The 27,736-nt window shown below is 40.9% G+C and overlaps 1 protein-coding gene across 1 annotated transcript in view; it reads right to left on the bottom strand.

Moving 5' to 3' along the window:
- The window catches only part of LOC144022325 (protein PTHB1-like), a 93,285-nt gene that overhangs the window by 19,485 nt on the left and 46,064 nt on the right, over nt 1–27,736 (bottom strand). Inside the window, exon 14 of the mRNA XM_077527034.1 lies at nt 19,137–19,241. Within this exon, the coding sequence (XP_077383160.1) occupies nt 19,137–19,241 (105 nt within the window). The remainder of the gene's footprint in view (nt 1–19,136; nt 19,242–27,736) is intronic.

Below are 27,736 nucleotides of genomic sequence, written 5' to 3'. Positions count from 1 at the left end.
CCGCCATTTTTTGTGTGTGTGTGTGAATACGAGTAGCCATGTTCTCATAGTCAGGTCATGTCTGGGTCAATCTCTCTGGCTCCAGCACTTCCCTGCTTTAACCCCTTCATATCACCACACTCAGCTTAAAACACACGCACACACACACACGCATACACACTCACGCACAATGAAAGCAATGTTGTATTTGTGTGATGAGTACAAGTAGTGTATTCCAGCACTCTAACGAGAGCCCGCGGCTCCAGAAATAAGTTGACCTGTATTGAGAGCGGTGCACAGCCGTCACAGAGACACTTTTGTCCCGTCCTTACTTGGACGCTGTAGACTTGTTTCACACAGTTTACAAACAAATGATCCATATTTATACCGCTTGGATTTGCATCATGTGATTAGCACGTTTCATGATTTTAATATCTATAATTTGTTACAAGTATTATGAATACATATTACACGTCAACAGGTGTGACAGAAACTGTACATAATTGAGTGTTGAACAATTCAACATAATTACCACTATACTGTATATCATGAGTGGTGGCACGGTGGATGACTGGTTAGTACGTCTGCCTCCCAGTTCTGAGGACTTGGGTTCGAGTCCAGGCTCCAGCCTTCCCGGGTGGAGTTTGCATGTTCTCTCCGTGCCCGCGTGGGTCTTCTCCGGGTACTCCGGTCTCCTCCCACATTCCAAAGACATGCATGGCAGGTTAATTGGGGGCTCCGAATTGAATTGCTTGTGAGTGTGGATGGATATCTGTCTCTGTGTGCCCTGCGATTGGCTGGCAACCAGTCCAGGGTGTCCCCCGCCTACTGCCCAAAGCCAGCTGGGATGGGCTCCAGCACCCCCGCGACCCTTGTGAGGAATAAGCGGTCAAGACAATGGATGGGGATCATGAATTCTACATTTTCCAGTGCTGTGAGACCTGTTCTATGGAAGCGTGGAAATGCAAATATGGAGTAAACTGGCGAGTACATTCAAACCTACTTGTAAGGTAAATGCTACAAACGTAGCATATTTTCCCATAATAATAATGAGTGAAAAAAACAAAACACTTTGATAAGCATTTGGCCCACATTATACCAGTACGTTGAAAAATTGAGTCAAAAACATTTTTATACATAACGTTTATGATTTATTATTATGTCTGCAGTGCATGATTTACGTTAAACATTTTTTTTCCCATAATGCAACAGGGTATTGATTTGCACATGATTATATCCCGTAGCACTATGGCAAAATATGCTATGTTTGTAGCATTTAGCCTGCAAGTACTCTTGAATGTACTCACAAATATGTTCGAACGTATTTGCGAGTATAATGAAACGTGCTTGCGAGTATGTTTGAACATATTTGCGAGTACACACAAATGTGTTTAAATATGTTCGAGTATACTCGCAAATACGTTAGAACGTACTCGCCAGTCAAAAATGTTTCCTCCACATTGGCAGTTCCACACTTCCGTATTCTTTACAGTGCTGGTTGTTTTTTCTCCTGGCTGAATCACAACAGAGACTTTGGTGACCTCACCAAGTAGCAGCAATTCATTGATTCTAATTAATTAATTAATTTATTTATTTTTTAGAATAATCAAGAAGCAGAAACTTCAAGCAAGTAAACATTATTGGGAACTGGTTCTCAACAAGATATGACTTTTTTTCAATATCTATCTATCTATCTATCTATCTATCCATCCATCCATCCATCCATCCATCCATCCATCCATCCATCCAAATAAGGCTGTGTAAATTCTCCTGTGTGTTTTACACTGAACCCACAAAGTTCTCCTATAAACCAGGCTTCCCCAATCCGGGTCCTCGGGGGTTGCAGGTTTGAGATGTTTCTGCCCACTAACACATGTGAGTCATATCAGCATGCCTGATAATGATGCTGATGTTTCGTATCAGGTGTTTTGGTAGGCGGAAGTATCTAAAACCTGCAGGACTCTGGCCTTCGAGGCCCAGGATTGGCGAAGCCTGCTATAAAATGACGCTTTTCAAACACAACAGTGACATTAGAAAGTGTGCTTTCCACTAGCCCAAACAACTACGAAAATCAAACGCACACTTGCACTCTCCTGAGCGATCACAACAAAGTGAGAGAGTGCGGCGCACACGCCAGCACATCCCTGCAGACATTCCAGCGGTTTGCGGCGTGATTGATGGAGTCGGCAATACTGGTCCCACTGGGATGTTCCCACTTAATTGCTGTCTGTCCATACACACACACGCACACGCGCACACATCCACAACAAGCATAGTGGGCTTTCATGTGAAAGTCGCATCGTGACTGTCTGCTGCGGGGGATGCGCACCAGAGTTCATTCAAAGAGAAGAGCGCTTCTAAAAAATTATCAAAGAATGCGTGTGTGTGTGTTTCAGTGGTGAGAAGTAACAAAGTACAAATACTTGCAACAGATTCGGAGAAACAAGACATTAACTCTTTTACTGCCAAAAACGTTTAATAACGATGAGTTAAATCACGATGTATGCCGCCATAAACGTTAAATGACGTTTTTTTGTTTTTGTTTGTTTGTTTGTTTGTTTTTTAAATCAATAGGCAGTGCAATGTCTAAGTGGAGCGCTGCCTGGTCAATGGGTTGTGAAATCAAAAACACCCACTAACAATGGCCAACAGATGGCAGCATTGTATCTTTTTTCAATGGGCTGCCGGTGTATGGAATTACAAAGTAACATAACGGAATCTGATGAAATAGAACGTTTTCAAGGATGACGTGAATGATCAGAGCATTTGTCACATTAAATCTAATTCACAGCGCATCACTAAACAAAAAAATATTAGTGTAAAAGTCACTGTTGGGGAGAAAATGTATTTTCACAAAAAGCTTCTTTTCTCCTTATCTTTTCAATTTTTGCCTTGAAAGATGAGTTAAAATGCTCGAAATCGACAGTGCAGTAAAAGAGTTAAGAATTAAGAATTGCTTGTGCGGTTTTGTTGTGAGTCTGCTATTCCATACAAATGTAGCACACCTCAAATGAGCGTACGTATCAAACGTGTATCAATGTGAAAAAAAAATCGATCTCCTTCGCCACTCCAGCAGGCGTAATAGCCATCTTGTCAAAGCACAATATTTGATATTTTCACTGTCTTTGCCTGCCTATCGTCGTCAGGATCTTTTGAGTTTTGGATCAAGCGGCAAAAAAATATGTTTACGGGAAGCAAACCGACTACGGCAAGCTTTTTTCCCCCCACACGCATATTTTAGAGAGCATAACTTGTTAACCAACTTGTCCACAATTATACAGTTTTAAAACTCTGTAAATTATCTTTTGAAACAAATATATAACGGCAGACAGCCCCACCCCACATTGAGTCTTGGGTCTCCATCTTGAGGTTTCTTCCCAAGTGGGAGTTTTTCCTTGCATCCGTCAACTAGAGATTCCTCTTGTGGGCTTCACTTGCTTGACAATACTTCTGTTGATGTGTTGTAAACAGTACATGGAAATTTTTCATTGTGCCATCTGCCATCTTGATGGTAGCTGGACAGTGGACAGCTATATAGAGTACCCGTGGTTTGGTACCCGTAGATTCGCACGTAGGAGCTTTTTTTTCCAGCAATATTCTCCCCATTCTTCATTGGAAATGCATCTTGAATGTTATTCTCACTTTCACAAAAAAAAAATTGTATTTTTTTCCCCCTGAAACAGATTTTAGCAGGGGTCCACTGTATAAAAACAAAAAACAAACAAAAAAAACTTTTGTACAAGCCTTGAATCAGTACTTATAAAAGCATCTGTGCTTCTACCTAAGTACCTAGGAGATTTTGCCACCTCTGGCGTATGTCACTATGTCTGTGTTTTAGTGTGCGCGTATGTTTAAGTGACAAAGCAGCGGCAGCATTACGGGGCTGTAAAAATACACAAAATGCAGGAATGTGCAGTCGGTGGAGCGATTTGACAAAGAACCGCACACGCGGCGTAATTACAGCCCGCCTATCTGGACTCAGTCATTTGAAGAGAATCCGTCTGCACCACTTCCACTGCAACGTGAACGCGACACGGCAACATGGAGTCAGCAAGGAGACGTCAGAAAAAATGGCCTGAACGGACACTTTGGCTTGGGGACTGCACACTCTTTTTTAAAATAAGCATTTCCTGTGGTCATTGTTTGTAGTGTGTACTTATTTTGGTGAGAACTAACTGTGACATGAATGTTGATGTTATTGGAAATAAGACAATATGTAGATGACAAATTTAAATGAATATTCACATTTGTTCACAAACTTCACGAAATGTCATATTACTGAAATGGAAACTTGCAAAGTTCTACAAATAGATGTCAAGTGTGCTTGCTTCAAGATGTGAAATTGACACAAAAAAAGAGAACTAAAATTTATATTTAAACACAAATGTGTTCAACAAAAACATTGAATTCTGTCGAACAAAAGTCCACCAGCTTAATGCTAAACAAAAGGCAAAACACCGTAGATGTGCTAATGGACGTTAGCATAAATGTATAAAAGGGATAGTTGACTCATTTAGCCACTCATTTGCCTAGAGTTAATATTATAACTTCATTATTTTTCCTGTATAATTATTACCTTTAAAAACACATTCTATTATTTATCGTCGACTGAGAATGACATCACAGGTGATCAGAGCTTAGGTAACAACCAATCACGGCTCACTTGTTTTCTGGGTCTGGTGATGTGACGTTTGCAAACTGAGCCATGATTGGTCGTTACCTGAGCCCTGAGTATACGTGATGTCATTTTCAATCAACAGCAAGTGACAAAATGTATTCTAAAGGTATTCATTGTACATGAAAAATAATGAAGCTATCAAATTAATAACAGACATCAACTGCTACTTGAACACAAATGGAGTAGCTATATAATGTATAAACAAAGCATATAATATATTCTCTGCCATAGGCACTGGAGCTTAGTAGGGGACCTTCTCTGCCTCTTCCGCTTGCTGCTAACATATTAATTCAATTGAATAGAACCCAATATTGACTTGAGGTCAGGCAAAATGCTCTAAATTGGCTGGTGAAGTGAGGAACTCTGCTTTGAAAGCAGCTGTCAATCAATGAGCTAACGCTAACATGCCATAGATGGGCTAACGGAAATAAGCACTACTTTAACATAGAGAGAAAACTTGAAGTCATATTATTCTCTCAGCTGTTTGGCAACATCAATGACTATTAATAGAAATTTGTTGGGGACCATCTCTGCCTCTTCTTCTTGCTCTTTATTTAGTAATGTGGCACAAAATACACAGAAGGTGCACGACTCAAAATTCAGACTAAAAAGCAAAAACCAAAAAATCGCTAATGATTCCACAACAAGTGGCGTGTCACTCTACATGTGATGGACACACAAAGCGTGCGACACATGAACATCCTTGGTGTCTATGGCGGAGGCATGCTCGGGGACGGCATCCCATAATGATTCATCCCACTCGTAAATCTCGCCAGACATATGCGATGGCGGCATGTTTTTACAGCACTTTCACCGCACAAACACTTTGTCCACAACATGGCCGTCAGCACACATGCATACACACACAAAGACACACAACTCTACATGCATACACCAAAGCTGGTGCTGCTACTTCCTTCAATCACAATAAACATGCTTAAGTAGGGATATTGGATAACATTTTTCTTTGGTGGTACTTTTGGGATCTCAAAAGTTTTCACAATGACAAAAAGTTATGAACAAAGACATTTCTTTCAATTGCGAGGTGGACTCATTTGATGTCAGATTTGTTGTTTTGCCATAAGTATCAGTGGCTGCTATCACGCGCCTCAACGAGTACCCGACACCTGGTTTATTTGGATTTTTCAAGCAAAATCACAGAACTAATATTTTAAATCAGTGTTTATACATACACAATACGCATATTATGTTATTTACTTTTCTCATTTCTAGGGATAGACCAATTATCGGCCGGGTTGATTATCGGTGCCGATATTTGGCATGTTGACAAATATCGGCACCGGCCTTTTTACGGATCTGAAGGCCGATAAAGCTGGAATCTCACCGAGCAGTGAATGCTTGCGAAGGTACAGCAAATTTAGTTTTTTCATCAGGATTTGTAAGATGTTCACAGACACTTTTTACTCGTCGCAAAGACATTTCGAACATATTCAGACAATCTTTTGAACACTGACGAAAACCCCAAATTAGATACATTTAATTTTACATACATTTGTCACTGCTGACACTAAGTCCCAACACGTTTTAATTTATAAAAAATAATAATTAAAAAAAATAAATTTAGAAATTATGTTGAAATTTTGGAAAACTTTATTTACAGTCTAGAACTATAGAAAACTATTTATTTATTCACTGCAAACACTGGGAAGTCCCAACACTTTCATTTATTAAAAAAAAAAAAAAAAAAAATCAAATTTTTTTTTAGAAATTATGTTGAAATATTGAAAAACTTTATTTACAGTGGAAAACTATAGAAAACTATTTATTTATTTATTCACTACAAACAATGGGAAGTCCCAACACTTTCATTTATTAAAAAAAAATAAAAAATTGAAATTATATTGATATTTTGGAAAGCTTTATTTACAGTAGAAAACTATTTGTGTATTTATTTATTTATTTACCTGCTTAGTTTTGAATTTAGCTTAACACATGCTGATGACCCTGGAAGTTCTCTACAATTTCTGTTAAATGTTTAATTAAACAAAACTGTCTATTGTTTATAAGTTTAAAATTAAAAGGTTTTTTTTCTCTTTTACTACAAGTGAATATGAGCTTGAAATATCTGTTATTGGCCTCCTTGACGATTAATAACTGGTATTGGCATCAGCCCTGAAAAAAACATCGTTCTATCACTACTCAATACACTGTTGTTGTTGTGAACAATACAAGTGGGTCTGTTTTGTGTGTGCGCGTATGCGCAGATGAGCTGAAGCGCACGCACATTAGCCTGACACTATCAACATCCGCTTCCTGTGGGCGTGGCCTGCCGCTTTGTCTGCATTAAACCCTCTTCCTGGCCAGCATAGCACATAGCGACACGCCGCGCGCGTGTTTGTGTGTGTAGATGTGAACGTGTGGGCGACAGGAAGAAGATTGCGTGCCTTTTTGCACGCGTGCGGCGTGTGCGGTTGTGTTGCGAACGTAAGCGCATGTAAATGAGGGAGCACAAGCGTGTATTTGCGCATTCTTCTGCTGACCAGCTTACAGTGCGCGACCGCCACAATGTGACCATGTTGCATCTCTTAAACACGCGCACACAATTGTGTGTTTTCAAGTGTGTAATCACTCCCTGGAGATAGCGTTGCTTCCCAAACACAGACTCTGATATGCTGGTCATGATGTATGTGAACCGCGACGGAAAACATACTTTGACGCGTTTTAGCATGAAGCAGGGAAAGTCGCCATGCTAAGAGTAAGTAGCATTAGCATTGATACAGATGGCAGCTTGATGGCGTTCTGGGGGGCTGTTGCTACCGGTAACTGCGGTGGTCGCGTGGGTGTTTGCGGACGGAAGCGGCGATGCGCCTCGGCCAGGGTGAGCGAGCGCGTCTGTCTGGAACGGATCGAGTCTCATTAGTCGCTGGAAGTAATTACAGCCTCCGTCCAGCCGCAATGTGTGCCCCCCCGTTTACTTTGGCTGTGTGCGTGTGTGTTTGCCTACAACCATTTGCTGAATAAATGGGGAATGTCCTGTGTGAACTGCGAGTTCATTAGATTGGAGTTTCAGGTGTGTCACCTCAAAGTGTGTGTTGGTGTGTGTTCATTTCCATGGTCCAATATTTGCCATGGAGCAGAGCCCGGTCGCTTAGCCTAATGAAGGGAACTAATCATGTCCTCTGTGATCACGCACACGCACAAGCACACAAATAGTGCTGCCACTTACGACATTTTTAAAAATCGAGTCTTCTATCTTGGGCGGCATAGTGGTAAAATGGTTAGCATGTCCGCCTCCCAGTTCTGCGGACTCGGGTTCGAGTCCAGGCTCCGGCCTTCCTGCGTGGAGTTTGCATGTTCTCTCCGTGCCCGCGTGGGTCTTCTCCGGGTACTCCGGTCTCCTCCCACATTCCAAAGACATGCATGGCAGGTTAATTGGGCGCTCCGAATTGTCCCTAGGTGTGCTTGTGAGTGTGGATGGTTGTTTGTCTCTGTGTGCCCTGCGACTGGCTGGCAACCAGTTCAGGGTGTACCCTGCCTATTACCCATAGCCGGCTGAGATACCCCGGGTTTACACCGGATTCGGTTGCGGTGCGGTTGCGGTGCGGTCCGGCGACGCAAGCAATTAGATTCCATTCATTCGAATGGTGCAGTTTACACCGCTTGCGGGTGCGTTGCGTGTCGACTGCGTTTCAGCTGCGGCGTGCCGCAGGCCTTCCGCAAGGATTAGACCTATTTTCTATTTTTGCCGGACGCCGCAGCGGTAGGCCTCCGGCAAATGGCAAGCTAGCACAAAACACATCGAGCGGGACAGGAAGACCAACGCAGTTTCAAAATAAATTTCCGGTTACCTTTCAGAATAAAACACTCGCCAGCTCCTATTTCGCAAGCTTTTCAGCAAAACGTGACGTGGGCGTCGCCTGGCCATGTGCTCATTCACGGTTTAGACACCAGCGAACATGGACGAGGAGAGGTTTATATTGGAGGTGGAAAACCACAAAATAATATATGACACAGCACATCCTTTTTATAAGGACAACCAAAAAAGGATGCTGCATGGAATCTCATAGCAGAAGAAGAAGAAAAGGTTAAATCAAAAGAAGTCCACCTCTCTTTCTGCTTCTCTGTTGAGCACAGACTTTCTGTATGTTTGTCGTTGTGAAATGCCACATGATCGCGTGCGCACGGTCCCGCGAGACACGTTGGGAAGTGGGCGGCGACGGAGCTGCCGGACCGCAGCTGTGCGGAGCCGGTGTGGATTGACCAAAAAATTGACGCGTCCGGAGCACGCAGTCAAGACGCACCGCACCGCAACCGCACCGCAACCGCATCCGGTGAAAACCCGGGGATAGGCTCCAGCATCCCCCACGACCTTTGTGAGGAACAAGCGGTTCAGAAAATGGATGGATGGATATTATTATAAAAACTCATTATATTAGCATTATTCTGTTTGTTCCAAAAGGAACTTACATTATTATTGTGTTTCTATTTGTTAATTGGTCTTAGTTAAATGCTTAAACATTTTCTTGCTTTGTATCAAAAAAGAAATAATCATTTGAATAATCGTGATTTCAATTATTGCCAAAGTAATCTTGATTATTATTTTGTCCATAATCAAGCAGCCCTAGTCCAACATATGAAAAATCCATCCATTTTCTTGACCACTTATTCCTCACAAGGGTCGCGGGGGGTGCTGGCGACTATCTCAGCTGGCTTTGGGCAGTAGGCGGGGGACACCCTAGACAGGTTGCCAGCCAATCGCAGACGAAAAATCCAATTTGATCAAATTATTAAATGGTAAAATGGAGTGCACTTCAATAGCGCTTTATCTTCATCATATGTTTACTTAGCCTGACGTATTCATTTGTCTCGTTCAAGCATGTTGAGTTGCCGACGCCTACACTGGCTGTTGATGTAGCATACCAACTGCACTGAAAGGTTTTTCAAATAACCTGCTTCATCAGGATCCAGGATCCCGTGCCGTCACGCTGATGGTTTTCTTTGGTTCCATTCAATTTTAAATCTATAAAGGTCATGAGTCGGGATGTAACAATATCCAAACATCACGATACGACATCATCACGATATGAAGGTCACGATGCGATAATTATCACAATATTGTGGGGAGGTTGGCGATACAAAAAAAGGTTACAATATTGAAAATAAATTAGCTAATACTAAAAAAAAACACAATATTTAGATTTTTGTACATTACATGAATGCATGTAAACAACTCCAATCTCTAATAACACTTAATATTGAGGCAATTACCTGCTAAAGCACGCACACATTGAGTTCCTCCACATATTGACTTGCTTCACAAGCATATTACATTCCCCTTCATCTGACAATTAGTGTAGATTTTAAACATAGAAGGGCCAAAACATGCTTTGTGAAAATTAAACTGCACTAGAAAAAAAACAAAAACAAAAAACTAGCCACCAGAGGGTGCTAGAACAACAAAATGGAAATCACCCCGACTTTTTTTTTTTTTTTTAACAGATGTGCTGCTTTTAATATTGTGACATGACGACAACGACGATATATTGTGGCAGCTTTAATATCGCGATATTGCCGTGATTGTTACACCCCTAGTCATGAGTATTCACTTAAGGTAGCTTTGTGCGTGATAATTCCACGAGCTAATGCAAATCTAGCTAATGGTATAGCGAAGTGAGTTGGTTCCTAAGGTCCGCCAGCGTCCGCGTTTGCAAAGTTTGGTTTGGTTACTGCACACTTTGGTGGTGTAAAACTGGAGTAATAGTCCTGACGACAAAAGCTGGATGGCTTAGCTTGCACGTTACCTGGAAGTTGGAAGAGTGAAAAGAAAAAAAAAAACTTGGAGTGAGTCTTGCTCTTATGCTATTGTAGATATCGCCTTCCTGTTGCTGACGCACGTAAGCCGTCATCTTACATGTCCATCCATCCATTTTCTGAACTGCTTAGTCCTCACAAGGGTTGCGGGGGGTGCTGGAGCCTATCTCAGCTGGCAATGGGCAGTAGGCGGGGGACACCCTGAACTGGTTGCCAGCCAATCGCAGCATCTTACATGTGTTTGGCTCCAATAAATCTATTAGAACTCTTTTGTTCCTTTAGCGATTTTGACGTAGATGTTTTGTGACAAACATCAGACATGTAACGATGCTAATTCTTTTCCTTTTTCTGTCTAAAAGGACCACAAACAAACCCTAGGGAGCATCTTAGAAGTGTTTTGGTGAAGGCCGGTCGGAGTTCGTCAGCAATAAGTGTCCGTGCGGAAACACGAAATATTGGTTCCGGCAACTTCCAATATGTTCTTTTTGCATCAACCAATTTTCAACCAACCGACAATTTTTTCCCCAGCCCTATACACAAATATGTTTGTCTTTGTATCTTAGTGGGGACATCTCATTGACATCATGCATTCCCTAGCTAGTTGCCCTAACCTTAACCATCACAATTGATTGACTAAGCTCAAAGCTAACCCCAACCAAAATTCAAACCTAAATTCTAAAACCAGGTCTTGACCCTCAAAAAGAGTTGTGGGTCCCCACAAGGACAAGGCGGTCCTCACAATGATCGTTAAACCAGGACTATGTAGCAAAAATAATTCAGCAAAACCCACATTAACACACACAGGCATACATAATCACTTAAACACACCCGCACACGCAGGATGGGTGCAGGGCAATATTTGAGGAGGTTGTTAAATCTTCACGTCTGCGGTCGTACTTTGTTCTTTGTTTTGAGCGCGCGCCAAGACTGAGAGAGAGAAACGACAGCGATCACGTCGAGGAAGCGCTCGAGTTCACGTCTGCATCGCCTGAACGCTGGATCCTTTCTATAAAAAGGACTTGCGGCTCCTTCTGTTTATCCTGAAACGATTGTATGATTGGCAAAAGCATAATCGGCCCCCGTTTCCATTTTTAGATGGATATCAAGGATATATGTAACTAGACTAAGTGCAATTTCTGGAGAAATTGTGTGGGAATGCTGAAAGCTGAATGCTAAGATTTGAATGCATATGGAATGCTTATGAAGTAAATTGAGAGATAAATTATGAAATTATGACCTCCTGGTTACTGGACAATACATTTTACCAACTGTGCCACCGAGCAGTGTAAGACACCTGGTAAAGATGATAAGTTATATGTATGGTAGTGGGCGAGGAAAGTGATACTTAGAAAAAGTCTATCCCATTGAAAATGAATGGGGAAAAGTTTATATTACAAGTTAAATTGTGCAAATAATGTAAGTAATGTGGAATCAGACGATATATACCCTGGGAGGTGTGAATTTTTGAAGCTAGTTGAAATTTGAACAATGTTAATTGGAAGTATTATGTGGGAGTTGTTACGTGGCAAAAAAGTGTGGAGAATAAACATCACAATAACATATGTGGGAATGCTTCAGCATTCTCACAATAAAGGCTCAAATAGCTTGATGTAAAGCCACATGAATTGCTTGAAAGGGGATCTTTTGGGATAATCCATTGATACACAGAAGCATGTATGTGCATATGCATGTATACTGGTATGTACGCTGATTTGATTTCACATGTTTAATAACAGCGAATCCCATACACAAAACTATTAAACATGACCATCACGATCCGTCTTTTGAATTGCACGAGTGGAAGTTTACATTCAGAGTGAGGACAGAACCTGTCTGCTGCATGTTATGTTACATAATACACTATGCAGAGTGTAACACTATATATACATATATATATACATATACACCGTCTGTGGTCTCAAGAGTGTTTTTCTAGCTTGTTTTGTCTTTCAAAGCTGACCCAATAAACATTGTTTTTATGATCTTGTTGATTTTACAAGGCAAGCGCTCGTCATTTTTCAAGCATGTAAAAATAATATGGAAGCATGTATATGTATGCGAGCACGTCTTTAAAGTCTCGCTGAATCATTGGTGTTTACATAGTAAGAAAAATGCACATTTGTCAGGCCGAACACACACACGCGGACTGTGTGTGTGTGTGTTGAGGAACACAGTAAGTTTTTATAGTTAGTGACAGCTGACGAATAACCCCCAGCTTGAACTTTGAACTCTGGCTCTGCCTTGTGTAGCCCCCAGCTAATTGACACGTCTCCTTTGATAAACTTTACACGCGCGCACGCACCCACACGGACAGTGCATGAATGCATCTTTTCAGAGAATGACTGTTTTGATAAATGGATGTAAAACGAGTTAAATATGAGCAGATATTTGGGAGAGAAAGTCAATTTGTTGCACATTTTTTGTCATTTTGAGGATCAAACAGTAGTGAAGAAATGAGAACTAATAACATAATGTGTGGGTGGGTGCACCATGGAGGGGGAAAAAAAAGCACTGTGAGACTTGTGGAGATAAGTTTTGGGGGTTTGTGTAGACAGAAATGTGCAGACAAAGGGGGTCTTTATTCATAAGGCCAAGCTGCTTCTAGAGAGCGTCTACCTTTCTTATATATAACACGTGTATAAATATCATATTCATATTGTAAGCCACAATTACATCATGAATGAATAAAGTTTAATGGCTACACTGAAATGACATAAAGAAGCATTTGTGAAATGATTCTAACAACTATATGCAAAAAAAAGAGAAGGTAAATGTATATCTTCTATGACAAAACTATTAGCAATATGTAATAGTCGCTACAGCACTTGTAAAAGTAATGGTGGGAATGCATTCCCACATATGTTATTGTGATTTTTATTTTCCATACTTTTTTTTTTTTTTTTTTTTTTGCCGCATAACAACTCCCACATAATACTTCCAATTTACACTGTTCAAATTTCAACTAGCTTCAAAAATTCACGCCTTTCGGGACATATATCGTCTGATTCCACACTACTTACAGTATTTGCTAAATTAAACATTTAATATCAACTTTTCCCCATTCATTTTCAATGGGACAGACATTGTAAACCTTTCCACGCACAGCTCCGTATATATAACTTACCATTATTACCAGCATTGTCCAGTAATCAGGAGGTCATCATTTCATCATTTATCTCTCAATTTACTTCATAAGCATTCCACATGCATTAAAATCTTAGCATTCAGCTATTCGCGTTCAGCTTTCAGCATTCCCACGCAATTTCTACACAAATTGCATTTAGTCTAGTGTATTAATGTAATGTAATTCTCGTACTGAAAAGTGTTAAGCTAAAAATTACATACTATCAGAGCAATATTAATTCAGTACGTGCTCATAAAAATAGCACAGTATTAAAATGTAAAATGAATGTATTATAGTAAATTAATAACAAATATATAGTACACTAATTTTACGGTAGTGTAAAAGTCAAGTGTCAGAGTAGGGCCAAGTGTTGGCTGTAATGTACAGTACTGTAATTATAATAGTAATGCAAAGTAGTGTAATGCAATGATAAAGGAACAGTTGGCTTTAACATAAAGTAATAAAATATGAAGAAATACTAAAGTAATCTAATATGTAGCATTAGCAATGTAACGTAAAGATGAAGTGACAGACAAATGACATGACATCAGTTGTAATGTAAACTACTGTAATATGTACTTAAGTAAAGTAAATTTAATTTGTGGTAATAGTAATGTAATCTAAATACAACATGACAGTCAGCTCTAACGTAAAGTACTGTAAATATGTAACGATACTAAAGTAATGTATTATGTAGTAATGTAATATGCAGTAACAGTAATGTGGCGTGACATGAAAGTAATGGCTAAAAGTTGGACGCAATATGTAAAGCAATGTAACGTGTAATAATACAAAGTAAAGGTACACATTAGCTTTGCGGCTAAGCTTTGTTGTGGTTTGTGATGTGAAAAGCAGCAGCAGAGTGTGAAGTTGAACTTCCTCCACTCTGGAAGTTGAACTTCCTCCATGGGCGTCCCAGAGGAAGACCATTCATTCCTGACAGGCCGCTCCCCGAGGAGCGACAACCTGAATGGACGCAAGTCCTCCCTCCATCCACACGTGTTATGCGTTACGTGTTGTATGCTGCATGAGCAAAGCATGAAAGCACCTCAGTGAAAGGATGTATGCTTTGTCCGTGATGCTCATCTAAATAAAAACACTTGCGATTGCCGTCGATTTCCATTTCAGTTCCCATGACCATGCGGGTCTTCCCCGTGACGTTCGCTGGTCTTCCCTGCCTTCATGGACTTCAATGTCTTTCCCATATTTTTTCATTTCCCCCCCATATATTTCCATGTCTTTGCCATGTTTATTCTAGGCTTTCCCATGTCTTTCTCACATCTATCCTCATGTCTTTTATTTCTCGCAAACGTTTTCACATCTTTCCTCATGTCTTTCTGTCACATATTTCACCTTTTTGTATGTTTTTTTTTTTTTTCCTAGGTCTTTCCTCAACTCTTTCCATGCCTCTTCCATGTTTCTCCATGTATTTCCAATGTTTTCAATGTCTTTTCCAAATCTCTCTACATCTTTGTCACAAGTTTAGGTTTTTGTAGTATTGGTGGAAGATTCAAGCGCAGGGAAGCAGGATGAACTCAAAGTAGGGGTGGGTGATATGGCCTAAAAATTATATCACAACATTTCAAAGAAATTTGCGGTGATGATAATTTTGATATTGGTAATAATTACCTAACAAAAGCTTTGTGATTGGCATTTCGGAATAATAACACTTTTATTGCAGCAATAATATTTAAGCCACTTTTTTTCCATAATTGAAATGTAAACAAAGTGCAAATATAGCAACTGTAACGGTTTTCTGTGTGCTCTTTACGTCAAGAAATATGCTATTAATATTTGGAACTTACACAATGTTTGGTTGCCAACGAACACACATTTAAACACATGCTATAATTTCTTTGCAATGTTTCAAATGTGATTGGATCATGGCGTTTATCCGGCATCAAAGTCAGATTAAAGACACGCTTGCCAAGGTTCATGGAGGTCAGTGACGGGAGCTGGCGGCTGTCGCGAGGGGCTTAGAAGCACATCGAACTTTCCACTGGTGACAATGATAACAAATATGTGGAACATGTTTACATAATAGCCGGCAGCATTTGATGTGGGCCAAAAATAGCCAATCAGATAATGCGGCGGCAGCGACATTAGCGCAACATTATGCTTGCATTAAAGACCATCGGCGCTCCGTCAACACACCGTGCCAACGCACGCACGGCAATGTCGCTTACCCAGAAACGTTGTTGACAATATGACGCGTTAAAGCCTCAGGAAAACGTAGGACGGGCGGCTAAATGGTTCTTGTGCTACTGATTAGCTCCAATTTACCTTTTGTTTACTGTGACAAGGTCATGTTCTCAATGTTTGCTAACAACCAGTCTGCAATTACACACGCACACACATTTAGGACTAATCCTCCTTTCAATCTTCTTTTATACGCAAGTGCTCAGGCTAACGTTACCATGGGAATTTAAGTAAAAAGCTTAAAAAAAAATACACAATCAAATTTCAGCCTCCCAAAACAACACTTTTTGTAATGTGTTGCTTAGAAGGAAAAATCGGACTCTGTAAGATTATATTGTATTTTAAAAATGACTTCATCAGATAGAATGTGGAGAATTTTACTAGGTTTTTGCCACATGGGGCATCTCAACTCCTCAGTAAGCCGTTCTTCACGGAGGATAAAAATGTATGCCTGGGAGTATTGTTATATTGTCTGTATATATCTGTATATGGCTCACGGACATATTCGGATTTCAGCAGACCTAGCACAGTTCATTTATTTTAAAAACACCTAAAATATTTACTCTTCATTACGATTTACCATTATCTACAATGGGCTATATGCCACGAAAGAGGCGGGACTGCTTTTGCACATCAGTTTGTTTCCGGTTCGGTTTGTGACGTGTGGGCTGCATCAAAAATACTTGTGCGTCCGACTTTGTGCCCCTCGGTTGCGCGTTCGCAACTTGGACCAGAAACAAACTGATGTGCAAAATCATGTCCCGCCTCTTCCGTGGCATATACCCCATTTAAGACATGTATAATTTTACCTATCATGGACAGCTTTGTACAATGGTTGCATCAGATGATGCCTGGTCGGACTAACATCAAAGTTAGGCTAACAATTAGCCATCTAAACAAAATAAAGCTAGCTAGCCACACAAGTAAAAATATGAAAATATACATTAATTGAAAAAATATATATATTTTGTTCAGCTCATACCACCCACATAATGTCCAAAAATGACCACTATATACCAATTTCTAAAAGAGTAACTAATAAAACTAAGCTAATGAAAGCTGCTCCCATGGGTTCTTGACTCTATTATGATTATTATGGTTATGGTTATTAAATGTATTTCAAAATGAAAAGTCCCAAATTGGGTTATTTCTTTTTGGTGGCACCACTTGATAACTCATAAAATCGGACAAACCTTTCCGTCAATGAACCCTATATTCATTAGCCAGCAAAACTATGTTTTGTTTTGTTTTGCTAGCATTAAGCTAATTTGACTAATATAAAGCAAAAGTTACGCGGTTGTCTTAAATACATGTGTACACTAAATCTAATTGCATTACTAAAATTATATTTACTTGGATTACATCAGAGCAAAAAGTCAACGTACCACTTAGTACCGCCGACGACATATGTCAAGACAAGCTGACACTCCTCATGCAACGTCGGGTGCCTGTTGGGTTTGCAAGCTTCAGGACACCCACGAGGAGGGCGAGCGCGAGCGGCATACGTGAGTACAGTTATTTTGAGAACGACGCACTGGACATGTTTGAGTTGGGACTCGTGCTCCAGAAAACCAGCTGTAATTTAGTCAATTTGAAGGCCACGGAACCCCCCCGAAGAGGCAAAAATACTAACTCCTGCGGCGCTCCAACATGCAACTAACGCTAAAAACATAGAATTTAAACATTTCACCCCCCCACCAGATTACCAGAAGCCAGCCCTCTACTCGATGGCGAGGTGAGGGATTTATTGCTGACTGGCGGAAAAAGTATTACGTGACGCCATATCTTCACGTCCACACACACAAAATACTCAAATAATTACAAACTACAGTCGAGCAACACATCAAAAGGAAAATATTCCAATGTACAACGGAATAGTTGCTAGACCCATAAGTTAAGTTCAGTCACAGCTAAGAACAATTTAAGTCAAATGCTTCTTTTTTGGAACGTGGGAAACTACACACAAGACGTTCCCTAGTTCAGATTCAAACTCAAAATCTGAAAGTTGTGAGGCCAATGTGTTAACCACTTGTATACTGTACTGCCAGTACAACATTCATGGGTAGAAATTTTTACCGTCACATCAGCCAAGGACACTATGACTTAGCATTAGCATTAGAATTAGCATGCTAAGCTAGCATTAGCATGCTAACCTTGCATTAACATGTTAACTTAGCATTAGCATGCTAACTTAACATTAGCATGCTAACTTAGCACAAGCATAATAAGCTAGCATTAGAGTGCTAACCTAGCATTAGCATTAAAATGCTAAGCTAACATTGGCATTAGCATGTTAACTTAGCATTAGCTCATGGCATGAATTGGCGGAAGATATTGAAGTTGGAATGAAGTCAATCGGATGAAAAATGTTTAAGTAAATGTGAAATGTAGAATCTCCCATTAAGAATAAGTTGTTTTTGTACACTCATTTACACACGTACACACGCCTACATGTGTACACACAAACTATCACACAAAACACACACACACTTAGCAATACTCCCGTGAAGCATCGTGACCTTGGTCAAACTCAGCTAACAGCTTTGGCATCTAATGTGCGCTACCATCCTGCTAACACTCTCGGCTAATTGCTAATGGTACCTACTAATAGGTACCATCCTGCGCGGCAAATAAACATTAGCCAACCTTGGACGCTAACAGTGCGTGTTTGTGGCTAATGTGACTGTGCGGCTGTGTTTTTTTCAGAGTTTGAGGATGAGGCGGCGTGCTCTTAGCAATTAACCAACGCTATAAATAGGCACGCTGTTAGCGATTAGCAGACGCTACAAATACGCGCGTTGTTAGCAATTAGCCGATAAATAAAACAGTGGCTGTACTGTGAGGGTTCAAATAGAGCGCTAAAGCATGTTTGCGTGTACATTATGTGTGTAAGTGAGTGTGTGTGCGGCGTCTATCATCCCAGGTGGGCTGCGGAATCGGAAGAAGACGTCTTTGAAGTATGTCTTTAGGGTGAACATATGAGAGGGTCTATTTGAAGTCCCGCCCACCAGACACCTTTTGATGCCTTTCAAGTCAATCAAAAGTCACTTCCTGTCCTCAACCTACGCATACTGTACATGAAGGCAAACGAGGTGAACAGAGGGACGCCACAGCTTCAGGCCATGTCTGGGGTCTCGGAAAACAAGGTACGGTGAACCCCCACTGTATCACAGTTCTCAAGCTACCATTTGTATGTGTTTTCACGTTCATATAATTTGAACGTAGCGTTGCGTGCGTCAGTGCAGTACCACGATGTGCCACGACATGGTGGGCAGCACTGAGCTCTACTTCTTAAGTGATGCGGCATAATTAAATGAAGTGCGGTGCTTCCAAAAGAAGCTGTCAATCATCATCCTGAGGAAGAGGAGAAGTTAGATGGAGTACCTTTCTTGACTTTCTTTGAAGGTTGTTTCTTCTTGACGAACTTGGTGGCGTCCTGAGGTTCCTCAGTCTCGTCTCCCGCCAGCTCCGTGATGGGTTCCACGCCGCCTGAACGACACAAAGTAGTATTAGACTTGTTACTAATGACTAGAGAATGAAATTATGGCGAAGAGCTAGAGCTATAAGAATTAATCATCAGAATCCAAAAATTGCTGTCGTTTTCAGTCGACAGCAATGGCAAAATGGCCGCCCCCTGAGCTGGATAAAAACAACTCTTGCCCAATCGAATTGGTTGGTCAGAACTAATTGTTGAATCATTACACATAGATCACAACAGCCATAAGTTGTCTTGTGGAACATTGAGAATAAGTGTGGGGGGGGGCAACAGCGTAAGAATGAAGCTTAAGAGTCAATTTATGATGTCAGATGATTGATCACAGAGGAAGAAAAAGAGAAGCATTGAATAACATGAGCATGTGTTTGTGTGTGTGTGCGCAAATCCCCACTAGAGTCCAGGGATCACAGAGGGATTTAAGGAGCTCCTGAGGTGGATGAATTGGACGCCTTGTCCGTCTGTCCGTCCCTCCTCCCTGTCTCCTCTTCATCATCGTCCTCCTCATCCCCCTGTCCCATTCCCGTTCCCCCCCTCGTCTCCTGCTCCTCTTCCAAATTCCTTCTTGCGTTCTGTCCATTTGCTCGCCACTTCTCCTCATTTGTCCCATCTCCTCCATGTCTTCTCCTCCTCATACTTGCAACTACGTTCCCTCATCACTTTCCTCTCATCATCAACCCTTCTTCCTCACATCTCCTCGTTTTTACTCCTCCATTCTCAAATCTCCGTACACCTCCTTCCTTCTTATTTCATCCACCTCCTCTTCTTCTCCTTAATTTCTTGCCTCGTCGCATCCCATGCACCATCCCATCCTCATACCACCACCTCCTTGTTTTCTAACCATCTACCGGTACTCCTTTCTTCCCTTTTATCCTCCTAATTCCATCCCACTTTTATAGTCCTCCCTCCCTATCCTTCATTCCTCCTTTATCTCCTCACCTGCTACTTCTCTACTACTCGCTTTCCCTCCTCTTTTCTTGCTCTCTGCTTTTTCTCCTTTTTCTTCAACAGTTATCATTCGTCTTCTCTTCCTCCTCTTCCTTATTCACCTCATCACTTGTCCTAATTCCTGGCTGGTTTCTCCTCTTCTTCATTCCTCCTTGTGTTCTCCTCATCACATCCTCCTCCTCCTCGCTTTCTAACCATCGACCAGTACTCCTCCTTTCTCTTTCTTTTATCCTCGTAATTCCTTCCCACTTTTGTGGTTCTCCCTCCCCCATCCTTCATTCCTCCTCTCCTCATCTGCTCCTTCTCTACTCCTCCCCTTCGTGCTCTTTTCATCCTCTGCTTTTTCTCATTTACTCCTTTTTCTTCAATCGGTATCATTCATCTTCTCTTCCTCCTCTTCCTCTTATCCACCTCCTCCCTCCTCAGCACTTTTCCTCATTCCTGGTTCTCCTCATCTTCATTCCTCCATGTGTTCTCCTTATCACATCCTTCTCCTCCTCTCCTCCTCGCTTTCTAACCATCTACTAGTACTCCTCGTTTCTCTTTCCATGTTATCCTCCTAATTCCTTCCCACTTTTGTGGTCCTCCCTCCCCATCCTTCATTGCTCCTCTACCTCCTCATCTGCTCCTCTACTCCTCCCCTTCCGTGCTCTTTTCATCCCCTCTGCTTTTTCTCATTTACTCCTTTTTCTTAGTTATCATTCATCTTCTCTTCCTCCTCTTCCTTATCCACCTGCTCCTTCCTCAGCACTTTTCCTCATTCCTCCTTGTGTTCTCCTCATCACATCCTCCTCCTTTTCCTCCTCTCTTTCTATCCATCTCCAGTACTCCTCCTTTCTTTTATCCTCCTAATTCCTTCCCACTTTTGCAGTCCTCCCTCTCCATCCTTCATTCCTCCTCTCCTCATCTGCTCTATCTCTACTCCTCCCCTTCCGTGCTCTTTTCTTCCTCTGCTCTTTCTCATTTACTCCTTTTTCTCATTTACTCCTTTTTCTTCAATCGTTATCGTTCATCTTCTCTTCCTCCTCTTCTTTATCCACCTCCTCATCACTTGTCCTCATTCCTGGCTGGTTTCTCCTCATCTTCATTCCTCGTGTTCTCCTCATCTCTCACTTTCTAACCATCTACCAGTACTCCTCCTTTCTTTCTTTTATCCTCCTAATTCTTTCCCACATTTGCAGTCCTCCCTCCCCATCCTTCATTCCTCCTCTCCTCAGCTGCTCCTTCTCTACTCCTTCCCTTCCCTCCTCTTTTCATCCTCTCTGCTTTTTCTAATCTATCCCTTTTTCTTCAATCGTTATCATTCATCTTCTCTTCCCCCGATTCCTTATCCACCTCCTCATCACTTGTCCTCATTCCTGGCTGGTTTCTCCTCATCTTCATTCCTCCTACATCCATCCTCCCTGCAACGTCCCTCCTCTTCTTTATTCCTTTATGCTTTCCGTTTTCTTCTCCTCATCCCTCCTCGCTGGTCCCTGCTTTCTCCTTTCTTCCTCCTCTCCTCCTTCCATCTCTCCTCCCCCCACCTTCATGGCTCCTGGCTCACTCCTCATTTCCTCTCATCCCTTAGGATCATTCCCAGTTTCACGCTGCTTTCCTTTAACATCCACGGCACACATGTTCCCTTTGTGTCGCCTTTTAACGTGTGTGTGTACGTATATGAGACTGCAGACTGCATGTGCGTCTGCTATCATGTCGACCTTAAGTTGTCTGAGAATGTGTGTCCCCACCCCCTGTGTGTGTGTGTATGTGTGTGTGAAGATTATCCTAAACCCTCTCTAATATTTATCCTGGCCTTTCTAAAGCCACTCTTGTTCAGTTTGGTGAGAACGCAGCATGTGGCTTCTCTCTCACACACACATATGCGCACACACACAGTTGTTTGAAATGGGATATGCTTCGCTCTTAATTGGGCAGGTGTTTTTATAAGGCCGGAGACTTTTTGGCATTTTTACCCCCCCCTTCAATGCTGTTTAACAATTTTGGTGGGAATGTGCGTCTGAGTGGGGACCTCAGTCTTATAACATCAGCTAACAAAAGGCTGCTGCTCAGTGTGAAAGTGAAACATGCACACACAAAGGATGAGATGTAACAAAATGGAAACTTAATAACATATTACAATTATGATCATAAATGTCTTTTGTTCAAAGCCTTGAGTTTGCCCTATTTGCCAGTTTTAAAATGTTATCTTCTACTTTAGCCATTCATTTTCTTAATTTATTCCTCACAAGGGTCGCGGGGGTGCTGGAGCCTATCCCAGCCGGCTTCGGGCAGTAGACCGGGGACAATCGCAGAGGCACAAAGACACAAACACACTCACAAGCACACCTATAGGGACAATTCAGAGTGCCCGATCAACCTGCCATGCATTTCTTTGGATTGTGGGAGGAGACCGAAGTACCCGGAGAAAACCCACACAAGCACGGGGAGAAAATGCAAAATCCACCCTGGAAAGCCGAAGCCCGGACTCGATCTCACGTCCCTTGCACTGGGAGGCGGATGTGCTAATCAGTCACCCACCGTGCCGCTCTCTTTGACTTTAATCAAATTTATACCCACATTTTGATGGAATTGAACATGCTCTCAAATTTAAACATCGTAAAACTATTATAAAATCAAAAAACATTCATTTTCTACTTTTAATTACATTTAATTAATTGAAACTACTACAGGGTGTTCCAAAATGGTTGACCTCATTCTAAATGCCCATATCTCGGAAACTACTTGATGGATTTTAATGAAACTAAATAAACTTTATATTGAAGGTTATAGGTTTTATTGGTTAAATTTGCAAAGAAAAATACAAATATTTGTTGGTTCTATGACAGATTTTCATAAATGTTCAACAGCAAGTGGCAGGTTATATTTTGGAATTACAGCCCAAGTGCTTTTTAGGACGTTCAGAACTTCCTTTCCTGTGTTTTGTGTAAGCTCGATGTACACACAAAAACTTGAAACGTTTCTACACAAGCTGTGAACATTTGAGGTCATTTCAATGAAAATTGTCCAAATTATTGGCCTACGAAATGGGGTCAAAAACATTTTGGAACACCCTGTATAATATTTATGACTAAAATGTATTAAAAAAAAAAACAATGGAGCTCTACATATCGTCGCTGTCCTGTGAAAAACACTTATGTCCATTCTTGCCTTTTTTTTGTATTTTGTATTTTTATTTTTATTTTTTACATTTATGGAATGAAACAGAATGCAGACGTCTCAAAAACGTTAACAAAAAAGGACAGCAAATGATCTGAAAGCTTCTCGTGTGACTCAGTTAAACTGCCACTTATTACAGATTTTAAATGCAAAGCTCCATGTTACCATGATCTGTTGAAAATCAAGAGTGGGTACAAAAGAGCAATGGAAGTGTACAGTATTTTTTTTTCCCTGCCTGATGCTAAAAATGAAGAATATCATTCACGGAATGTTTGAGTCAGGAGATTTTTGCACTTCCGTTGTCCAGAAAGACAGACAATGCGGGTTGCGCTTGATTGCACTTGAAAAATGTGAAAAATAAAAATAAAAAGCAGGGTTTGGGTGCGTCAACAACAGCTGGAAGAACGATTGGGTTTGACGGTTTGGGTTTGTCATCCCGACGACACTTTTGTGGAGCGAGCACGTCGGCTGCGTCCCGAAATACTTGCAGCGTGTGTTTTGCTTCTCATCAGCACATTCCTCATGCTTTATTCCGGGAGGCTGCGGCCTCAACGTGAGGGTGACACGGCTGTGCCGACAGCGCCAATTTGCCTGCGGCCTTCGCACTATTTACAGCCTCAACGCAAGTACACAAACGCACACATACAAACAAACACACACAGGAAGAAGACACATTCCACGATACAGAATCCACCAGGAACTTGTACTGTCATTCTGGGTGCATTACTAGTCGAAGTGGCAAAACTTCTTATTATCTGCAGTTTGGACGAGTGATTATGGAGAAAAATAATCACAATGATTTTGATTGATATTGAAATTACAATTAATCAACAAGATTATTCATTGATATCAAAACTTAGTATTTATCCAACTACCAAAACTGTCCTTTAAGTAAACTTTGAACTAGTCAGATAGAAGCTGGTCTTCCGACCAAATGATCCGGGTTTGACTCCCAGTAACTCCCATTATGGTTCACTTTTCTATTTTTTTTTTTTTTTTTTGCTATTTAAATGGACAATAGGAGTCGCTAAACTACAATACGTAACACTTGGTCGTAATTTGGCACATTTCAAAACAACCTATGTAGTAATCAATTTATCTACCAATTATTCAATTGACAAATTGACTAATTGGATGTCATGTTTTGGTTTTGGGGGGTTGGGTTTTGTTTTAGTTTTGGGTATTTATGTTGTCTTTTTTGTCCGGTTTTGTCTCCCCTAGTCTCTCATAGTTGACCTTGTCCACCTGTGTGTGTCTCCCCTCTCCGTATGTGTTGCTAATTAGTGCCCTCTGCCTGCTGTGTTTCCCAGGTGTGTCTTGTTAGTGTCTCGTTAGTGTTGTATTTAGAGAGTGGTGTTTGTTCACGCGTTGTAAGCCATGTTAATAGTGTCAACGTCTGGTCAAGTTTCTCAACATCTGGTTTAAGATTCTTCTATTTGTTTTCAAATCTCTCAATGGTCTTGGCCCACCTTATCTCGCCGAGCTCTTGCACCCCTACACACCTGCCCGGCGCCTCAGATCAGCAGACCAGACTCAATTGGATAAGTTTTTAACTCATTCACTGCCTTTGACAAGTATACTTGTCAATTGTATTTTTTAGAGCGGTGCTAAATGGGGGCGAATCTGAGCATGCTCCACTGTAAATATCAAACTTGGAAACAACTTTACTGATGCCCAACCACCGGTAGATGACATCATTGCCCCATTTTATAGGAAATAAACACAGTTTCAGAGTCCATGGGAGAAATGGCTGTATTTAGGCAAACCTACATTTTTCTGCTGTCAATTATAAAAGAACGGGACGGGACAAAAAGTAGGGAGTCTATTCTGTTATTTGGTAGATTCGGTTTATATATAATTATTGAATGTAATATCACGTGAGTATTGGAAATGTAAAAATGTTCTATAATGACTGGCAGTGAATGAGTTAACTTCTTCCTACTCCCTTTTGAACATGTAAGTTATGATTAATTGAATGATTATGTTATTGGGATTTTCTTCTATTTTGATTGTTGTTGTTTTTTTGTTTTATCTCTGCTGTTCATTTGTTTATATGTTCAAAAAAATAATAAAAGGAAAAAAAGGAATTGGAGGTACCGAGGGCTAAGCGGAGGCTTAGAGGAGATCGAGCCTTTGCTGTTGCCGGTCCCTCCCTTTGGAACGACCTACCACTTATGTACAGCACTTTGTATACAGCAACGCCTGTTCTTAAAACGCTTTATAAATTAAGTTGAGTTGAGTTGAGTTGTACTACGTTCTTGGTTCAGTCATTGTTCGTAAATGTTGATGTTTGCAAGTGTCTTATTTTGATTAAACAGAAAATAATCTAATCTAATAATAGTCTTTTTTTCATAAAGGATGACAGAAATCAGGTGGAAAAATACGAGAACTGAATTTTACCAAGGTAAACTGAAAAGTTCTCCAAAAGTTCCAGCGGTGGAAAAACGCCTATTGTAGAACTTTCTTATGGACCCGAGACCTAAGAAACTCAATAAGCTCATCCATAACTGCTCTATATGTTTTACTGTGTGTGGGTGTATGACGACAACCTCTACAATATTTGATATTTCCTGGAAGAGGTGGAGGCTTGTGTTAATTATTGATCGCCCGTTGTCTATTTTTAGAACTGCAGGGAGCTCCACTCTTCAATTTGTAAACGCCGCAGAGACACAACAGACAGCTGCACCAAGACCCGACGCACACACACGTACATATAGTGCTTGCATGCACATACACACACTACATACACTATCTATACACTCACACACACAGACAAGCACACACGTGCACCCCAACATACAGCAGGCCCATCCTCTCCCCTCTCTTTAAGTCTAAAATAGACACAGGCCTCAAACCACAGCTACCAGCGCAGCACTGTGAAAATAACTGTAAAACACACACAGCCCCACGCACGCAAACGCACACACACACACACGTGTACTGTACAAGCAGTGCACATGTCTTACTTTGAGCTTTATTTTGATTAATAACCAAAAACAGAAAAATGAAGAGTCCAAACTAGACTAAATCCAAATTAAAAATGCACATTTTATTTTGAAAAACCATTTACGTTGCCAATTAGTTCACTTTTTGTTTTTGCGTTGTCCAATAAATGTGAGTTAAATGCGTTCATAAAAGTACCGCTGAGACCTAATAAATGTTCCCAAACAAGCGCGTGAATTTTACATTGGTGCACAGTAAAAAATGTCTTCACCTCAAAAAGTGACATGATTGTATTACAAGAAGGTTTATTTTTGATAAAAAAAAGACATCTCTGGGAACAAGCAATCATATTTTCAGGGTTTTTCAGTACATAGGCAAGTTCGAATATAATTTGACACTTAACACTGACCTCTATTGGAAGAGATGCAGCGTAATTAAAAGCAAGATGAGGCAGAGAAGGTACCCAACTAAACTCCAGTAATAGCTGTTGTTCCCACGGCGAAGAGAGAATAATGCCTCTAAGTATTGTTTTATGCTTTGTTTGTATGTGTTGCATCATTTGTGTGAAAGCAGCAGGTTGAATTTTTTTTTCCCTTTTTTTTTTTAGGTTACGGTCATTGTAACATCTATGCTATTTTCTGTTGGCCTGTCTCTAGTGTTTCTAATTATATGTTGGCATTAGGGCCTACCGGCTACTATTAGACAGACTTAAATAATTTGGTGTTTATCCATCCATTTTCTTGACCGCTTATTCCTCACAAGGGTCGCGGGGGCTGCTGGCGCCTATCTCAGCTGGCTCTGGGCAGTAGGCGGGGGACACCCTGGACTGGTTGCCAACCAATCGCAGTAATTTGGTGTTTAAATTTACATATACAATATATGATTCTTTTTTTGTTTTGTTTTACATTTAAATGTTTTTAAAGCATATGGGAGGAGTGAAATTGTACAACAACAAAAAAAAGTATTTAGATGGTCTCTCCATATATTGTGCACTTCCACCTGTTGCAGGTGAATCCCCCTCGCAATAAACGGGGGTTCACTTTAAACAGCTTCTATTGATAAAGCTACAGTATCATTAAAGCTACAATTAATTATATTGTTGATTTTATGTCCAGTTTTATTGTTGTGTGTGTCCATCTCAGCCTGTGTTGAAGTCAGGAATGTTCTACCAACCAAAAGCTATCATTTACACTCAATTACACAGTAACACCCACGACAAGCGGGGGTTTTTGTGCACTATCCCAGCATATGTGTGTGCGCGCAAGTGTGTGTTGAGTGAGAGAGAGAGAGAGAGAGAGAGAGAGAGAGAGAGAGAGAGAGAGAGAGAGAGAGAGAGAGAGAGAGAGAGAGACTTTTGCTGTTGGTGTTGTGGAAACATAAACAAGTGTGTACCTCTACGGCTGAGTGAAAAAGCAACATCTGAGAAGGCAAATAAATGTTT

The sequence above is a fragment of the Festucalex cinctus genome, chromosome 7 (genome assembly GCF_051991245.1).
Source record: "Festucalex cinctus isolate MCC-2025b chromosome 7, RoL_Fcin_1.0, whole genome shotgun sequence".
Lineage (NCBI taxonomy): Eukaryota > Metazoa > Chordata > Actinopteri > Syngnathiformes > Syngnathidae > Festucalex > Festucalex cinctus.
This window is presented reverse-complemented; position numbering and strand designations above follow the sequence as displayed.